The 7750-nt window shown below is 42.8% G+C and overlaps 1 protein-coding gene across 1 annotated transcript in view; it reads right to left on the reverse strand.

Annotated features, from left to right (window-relative positions):
• MAST2 (microtubule associated serine/threonine kinase 2) overlaps positions 1 to 7750 on the reverse strand; it is a 272170-nt gene that overhangs the window by 168154 nt on the left and 96266 nt on the right. Inside the window, exon 2 of the mRNA XM_028488202.2 lies at positions 1519 to 1666. Coding sequence (XP_028344003.1) covers positions 1519 to 1666 — 148 coding nt within the window. The remainder of the gene's footprint in view (positions 1 to 1518; positions 1667 to 7750) is intronic.

Genomic DNA, 7750 nt, shown 5'->3' on the forward strand with positions numbered 1-7750 from the left:
TTAAATGGGGCATCAGGCTGCCCTGCAAAATCTCAGGTAAGTTCAGTACTCAGTACTTAGATACCTAAGAGGACATAAAGTAAGACATAAGGCTGAAATCAGAGTAACTGAAAATCTATGGACAGAACAGTCAAACACAACCACATTTCTACATTGTACCACCCAGTAGCCAGACAATTACCTCCCAGGATAGAAGGGATTTATTAGCATCTCAGAGCAAAGCAATGGATTCTGGTTGTTAGGTGCTCAAAAGAAAAAAAGTTGATTCAGAAACAAAAGAAAACTTAAAAAAGAAAATTTTAATCCAAAAAAAAAAATCTATTTACTCATACAGAATTAGAAGATAAATACATCCTTAAAAGAAGAGCAGAATGCTATGGGAAAAAAACAAACAAGAAATAGCTCTATGTGATTAAATACATGACTGACAAAATAAAATTTCAATAGAAGAGTGAGAAGAGAAAGCCAAGGGAATAGCCCTGAAAAGGTACAAAAATAAAAAGAAACTGAAAACTGTTTACAGTAGGCCAAGGAATGTAATAGGATTACATTTGCTTCTTCAACTAAAGTCAAATGGATTCTCTTTCTTCCATACTCTATTGATTGCTTAAAACTATGCCACATTTCAATTGCTTCCGATTTGGGCATGACGTCCTTGTATTAATTTTTCCCTTTGAATTTTTTAAGACTTTTCTATGGATGAGGTGGGGAGGCACTATGGGCTTTAGAATGAGTTTTGGAAATAAGAGAAAAAAGAAAATAAAAAGAAGCAAAGTTTGTGACGTCTACAGAAGTAAGCAGAGAGCACAAATCATATTGAAAGGGAATAACCAGTGATAATGGTCAACCAAGAAATACCCAGCAGGTTCAGGAGGTTAGCATTCAGAGATGCCATGAGGAAACAGTAAAGAAAGGAAGACAGCCTTACCCACAAGTGTTCTATTTAACACTATTACGACAGAAGAAGGTGCCAAGATGCCAAGTCAGTTGATACACCCTTAAATATTGACAAAACAGTCCCACAACTCTGTCTTTTTTTGGTTTGTTTCTTTTGTTTGGCTGCATTGGGTCTTCGTTGCTGCGCGTGAGCTTTCTCTAGTTGCGGTGAGCGGAGGCTACTCTTCGTTGCAATGCACTGGCTTCTCACTGCGGTGGCTTCTCTTATTGTGGAGCACCAGCTCTAGGCACAGGGGCTTCAGTAGTTGTGGCACGCGGGCTCTTCGTTGCAATGCACTGGCTTCTCACTGCGGTGGCTTCTCTTATTGTGGAGCACCAGCTCTAGGCACAGGGGCTTCAGTAGTTGTGGCACGCGGGCTCTGTAGTTGTGGTTCGCAGGCTCTAGAGCACAGGCTCAGTAGTTGTGGTGCATGGGCTTAGTTGCTCCACAGCATGTGGGATCTTCCCCGACCAGGGCTCGAACCCGTGTCCCCTGCATTGGCAGGCGGATTCTTAACCACTGTGCCACCAGGGAAGTCCCATTCCCAAAACTGTTAAAAGAAAACAAAATTAGATACTTACCTGACAAAGAACTGGCCAGGCTTCCTCTCCGTAACTTAGAGTCATCCTGACTAAGTTGTCGTTGAAGTTTAGCTTTTCCAGTGGATGAAAATATGTCAGGATTACTGAGCTTCCTGAAGAGCAGGGGACTAAGTCCAGTTATCACATCCTTTAAAGTGAAAAAAGTAAAACATAAGCCTTTAATGTCTTTTCTGAAAGTATAAGAACTAATTTTATATTAAATATCTCTACAACATTCATTACAGTTAAAAAGTGCCAACATTTTATATTTCCTGTTCAACAGCTAAAGCCAGAAACAAATTTCTTAGTGAACAGCTGTTTGGGTATGCTGTGAATGATGTGGGACATTGAGTACAAAATGCCAAAGGAAAGGGCTTCCCTGGTGGCACAGTGGTTGAGAGTCCACCTGCCGATGCAGGGAACACGGGGGCACTCCCACATGCCACGGAGCGGCTGGGCCCCTGAGCCATGGCCGCTTGGGCCTGCGCGACCGGAGCCTGTGCTCCGCTACGGGAGAGGCCACAACAGTGAGAGGCCCGCATACCGAAAAAAAAAAAAAAGCCAAAGGAAAAATAGGGGATGAGATTCACAAGGTGACACAATAAGGCACTTTGACAGGATATATTATTCATAATGAGTACATGTCTACTTATGTTTATTTACTTTTCTCCATTTATTCACACTCTTCCTGTATCTAGTAAAGAAAAGCATATTTTAGTTTTAAAAAAATCATAAATAATAGACCTTCCTTTACCTGTCATACAGTTAGAAATACCCCTAACATTCAATTAATGCTAAAGTAAAACTTAGAGCCTTCTTTATGTCTATCATAGGAGCTAAACTCATGTTTTCAATGAAAAATTATAATAGTACAATGGAGGAAACACAGACAATATGAAGCATTGACAGTGCCTTCCCATTGCCTTTATTTTAGTCTAACCCATCCCACCCCATCCCAATGCCACTTCCTCCTCACTCAGTAAGCATCATCAAGACGCAGACATTTTAAAGCAAACACCCACCTAATTAGCAGCATTAATGAGAAAATATTCTGGGTAAAAATATAAAAAATAAGGCAAATGAGGCCTATCTTTTATATTTCAGTGAAAGAAGCTACAACAAACACAGATAAGTAGCACATCAATCTGACCTGGACAGTACAAAGACAAAATGAGAAGCATAAGGAGAAATAACTGAAATCTATGTTACCTGCCATTTGAAAAACAAGACACAAACAACTGGTACCATAGCAATACTCAAAGCCACAGAGGGGTGGGAAATAAATGGAAAAATGCCTGCCTCCTTGAGAAAACATTTTTTTAAAGCCTCTAGAGGGGACTTCCCTGGTGGCACAGTGGTTAAGACTCTGTGCTCCCAATACAGGAGGCCCAGGTTCGATCCCTAGTCAGGGAACTAGATCCCACATGTATGCCACTACTGAGAGTTCGCATGCCACAACTAAGGAGCCAGTGAGCTGCAACTAAGGAGCCAACGTGCAGCAACTAAGGAGTCAGTGAGCCACCACTAAGGAGTCCTCCTGCCGCAACTAAGACCCAGTGCAACCAAATAAATAATTAATAAATAAAGCCTCTAGGGTCATATACTGTGACCGGTGAGTTCACACACAGCAAAGTACAAACATTGCTTAGTGGTGGCTATCCAGAATATAATTTACAAATACCCCAGCATAAAAAGAAGAGTGAAGTTGATGACAAATAACTGAAGAGAAAAGAAAAAAGGTTTTTTTCATTTGTTTTTTGGGGTGGGTTTTTTTTTTGGCCGCACAGCGTGGCTTGTGGGATTTAGTTCCCCAACCAGGGATTGAACCTGGGCCCTCGACAGTGAGAGCACAGAATGCTAACCACTGGACCACCAGGGAATTCCCGAGGAAAAAGTATTTTTAAAATTGGTAGTAAATGAGACTTCCCTGGTGGTCCAGTGGTTAAGACTTCACGCTCCCAGTGCAAGGTACGCGGGTTCAATCCCTGGTCAGGGAACTAAATCCCGCATGCCGCACCTAAGATCCCGCATGTTGCAACTAAAAGATCCAGTAGGCCACAACAAAGATCTCGCATGCAGCAACAAAGATCCCACGTGCCACAACTAAGACCCAGCGTAGCCAAATAAATAAATAAATAAAAATATTTTTTTAATTGGTAGTAAATGGATAAAAGGATAAAGGGGGATATTTAGGCACTGTACCATTAAAGCAACTGATATGCCCATCCAACTCTAACAGGAATGAGCAGGGAGAAAGGGGAATTGGAAGGAGTAGTCAATGCAAAAAGAGAAGGCAGCAAGGGAACAGCCTATATTCCCACCAACTGGTGTGTCGAGGATGAAACAGTACCGATGCATCAAGTGGAAACCATGAAGAAAGCAGGGTCTGGGCACTAATGCTGGTAACCCACCAAAAAGGGCTGGCCATTCACAGAAGCAACACCCCAGCAAGCAGCTTTGGGTGGAGGGAAGTGAGAAGGCCTTGTAAGATATCATGCTGAAGGAATATCCTATGTGAAGGCAATATGGAAAGGAAAGTATCCCAAAAATACCTTACAAATGAGCTACTTGAGAGAGCCAGCACTTGAATGCCTGCTATACTGTATGGATGAACAGTTGGTCTTAGTCACAAAAGGATCGACAACCGATAGGACTAGATCAGCACCAGTTAAAAGAAAGTTGTGGCTCATGGGCTCTAGAGCACAGGCTCAGTAGTTGTGGCGCAGGGGCTTAGTTGCTCCGCAGCATGTGGGATCTTCCCGGACTGGGAATCTAACCCATGGCCCCTGCAGTGGCAGGCAGATTCTTAACCACTGCACCACCAGGGAATTCCCAAAAGAAAATCATATCCTTTTCAATCTCCCTATTCCCTATCATAACATACCAAAGTAAAGAAGCCAGAAAACAGAGGAGAGGAATAATGAAAGCAGATCATGCACCTTCTTATTCCAAGTCTCCCCTGTCAAAACTTTGCTAAGGGAAGGAAATACAAATGGGAAATGAAATTTAACTTTTAAATCAGGACTTTTTTTAACTTTTACTTAAGTATATTACTCATTTCAGAAAAGTACATATACCTAAGCATATAACTCAATAAATTCTGCAAGTTAAACGTATCCATGGAACCAACATCAAGATTTTAAAAAAAGACATAACCAAGCATTCCAGAAAGCCCCCTGTGCACCCTTCTAGTCACTACACTATCCCTCCAGGGTAACTACTATCCAGGGTTCGGACAGAATATTAGATAAATGGAATCACTCTATATGAACTGTTCCGTATCTTGCTTCTCTTGCTCAGCTAGACTGCAGAACATTATTGAATTTACCAAGGAATTCATTAAAAGACAGGAAAAGAGAATGAAGCAAATAAAACAGAACCACACATAGCCCAAGAAAGAAAAAGGGCATGGGAAGAGGAACTTCCTTTCTAACTTCCAAACTAATTTGCTTCTTGCAGTTTTCTAGTTCCCATTTCTAGTCACTTATGAGAGATCCAGCCAAACCATGTGTTTTCAGATTCAACGGCATACCACTGTACCCTTATAGCAAGCTCCTCCTTTCTGCTTAAATTGGATCAAATTTCTATCTGGTTCCTATCATTTCTACAATCAAATGATTTTTCAGCAAAATAGGGAGTTAAGGAGGGGAAGGAGCCTAGGATGACTTCCAGGTTTCTGGCTTGGATAGTATCCCAGGGAATAGAGCAAGAGAAACAAGGTTACAAGTAAAACACTATTATGGCAATATTAACATAACTACAAATTGCAGTACTCTTCCAATAACTATTAGGGAAACTATAAACATTTAACGTGAAAGAAATAAAACAAAGAAGACATGAATAACTCTCTTCAACTACAAGAGGGCTATCTCCTCTGTTATAGGAGAGTAAACTTCTTACTTCAGAGGCCAGTTTGATATACTGGATAAAAATAACAGAAGGAGAAGTAGGTTTAATTATAGAAAGAACCATCTAACAGTGAAAAAAGGCCGTCTTAAAAGGAATGGACTGTGCCCCTAGGATACTGAAAAAGTAAGGTGAAAGTTGGCCTAAGCAGTGACTCTCAAAATGTGGTCCCCAGACCAGCAGCATCAGCATCACCTGTGAACTTGTTAGAAAGGCAAATTCTAGGGCCCCACCCCAGATCTACTAAATAGGAAATTCTGGGGGAGGGGAGCAGCAATCCGTGTTTTAACAAGCCCTCTAGGTGATTGTGAAGCACACTAAAGTTTGAGAACCACGAGACTAAATAAAAAACTTTCAATATGATGCCATCAACACAAATTTATGTTGACCAATTGTGAGGATCGTGTCACAAATTATTTGAAATTGACTTAAAGTACTCAAGTTTGCAATCAGTATACTCTCTTAATTAAATGAAAGCAGGTTCTTGGTAAATACTATCAATGAAATAAAGTCAGTTCACTTATGTTACAACATTCTTTCTTAAGTGAGATTTTTTAAAAGGCAGAATTACAGCCTGCATGCCAGAAATTACATATAACGTGTATTTATCTATTGTAACAATAACATATCTAATATATGACATGTAAATTTCAACTGTCAAAAAAAAAAAGGTTGAAAATTGCCTGACTACACAATTTCTACATGCTCCTTCCAACTCTAAGAGCTTATTGCTTTCTCTTATAATTCAGAGTACTAAGTTGTGGCTATTTTGCCTATTGCTCTGAGTCCTCACAGAGAGTCCTCCCTCTCTTGGTCAGAACCATCTCCCTCCTCCACAATATCAAAGCAAATCTCAGGCTAACTTTACCCGCAAGGCTAGTGCTGTGTTTATACTGTATCATGCTATTAAGGATAGGATTAGAAGTAAGCAAAGGATTCACAGCTGAAAACAGAAGTCTACACACTAAAAACTTGCCTATCAGGCTAAGAACCTGGGCTCTCAATAGGAGTTGTCTTATCCCATATGAATGGCAATTCAGTAGGTGAAGAAAAATCCATACCCTATGGCAGAGTCTTCCTGACCTACCTTGCCAAGAGTCAAACCCAGGTGCCACACTAATCAAAGTACATTTTCTTGATCCTAGCATCAAGATGGCGGAAGAGTAAGACGCGGAGATCACCTTCCTCCTCACAGATACATCAGAAATACACCTACACGTGGAACTTCTCCTATAGAACACCCACCGAACGCTGGCAGAAGACCTCAGACCTCCCAAAAGGCAAGAAACCCCCCACGTACCTGGGTAGGCAAAAGAAAAAAGAATAAACAGAGACAAAGAATAGGGACGGGACCTGCACCAGTGGGAGGGAGCCGTGAAGGAGGAAAGGTTCCCACACACTAGAAGCCCCTTCACGGGCGGAGACTGTGGGTGGCGGAGGGGGAAGCTCCGGAGCCTCGGAGGAGAGCGCAGCAGCGGGGTGCGGAGGGCAAAGCGGAGAGATTCCCGCACAGAGGATCGGTGCCGACCAGCACTCACCAGCCCGAGAGGCTTGTCGGCTCACCCGCCGGGGCGGGCGGGGGCTGGGAGCTGAGCCTCGGGCTTCAGTCGGATAGACTGCGGGTGGCGGAGGCGGAAGCTCCGGAGCCGCGGAGGAGAGCGCAGCAACAGGGTGCGGAGGGCAAAGCGGAGAGATTCCCGCACAGACGATCGGTGCCGACCGGCACTCACTAGCCAGAGAGGCTTGTCTGCTCACCCGCCGGGGCGGGCGTGGTCAGGGAGCTGAGCCTCGGGCTTCAGTTGGATCCCAGGGAAAGGTCTGGAGTTGGCAGAGTGAAAACAGCCTGAAGGGGTTAGTGCACCGGCTAGCCGGGAGGGGGAGTCCAGGAGAAGTCTGGAGCTGCCGAAGAGGCAAGAGACCTTTTCTTCCCTCTTTGCTTCCTGGTGCACTAGGAAGGGGTTTAAGCGCGCCGCTTAAAGGAGCTCCAGAAACTGGCGCGGAGCTACCGAAGAGACAAGAGACTTTTTTTTTTTTTTGTGAGTGTGTATGTGTGTGCTGCTGTGTGAGATTTTTTCTGTATAGCTTTGCTTTCACCGTTTGTCCTAGGGTTAATCGACACGTTTTTGTTTTTTTTTAATAGAAATTTTTCTTCTTAATAATTATTTTTTATTTTAATAACTATATTTTATCCTACTTTATTTTGTCTTCTTCCTTTCTTCCCTCCTTCCTTCCTTTCTTCTTTCCTTCCTCCCTTCCTTCCTCCCTTTCCTCCCTTCCTTCCTTTCTTCCTCCCTTTCTTCCTCCCTTCCTTCCTTCCTTTCTTCCT

Source organism: Physeter macrocephalus, chromosome 4, assembly GCF_002837175.3.
Source record: "Physeter macrocephalus isolate SW-GA chromosome 4, ASM283717v5, whole genome shotgun sequence".
In the NCBI taxonomy this organism is placed as follows: domain Eukaryota; kingdom Metazoa; phylum Chordata; class Mammalia; order Artiodactyla; family Physeteridae; genus Physeter; species Physeter macrocephalus.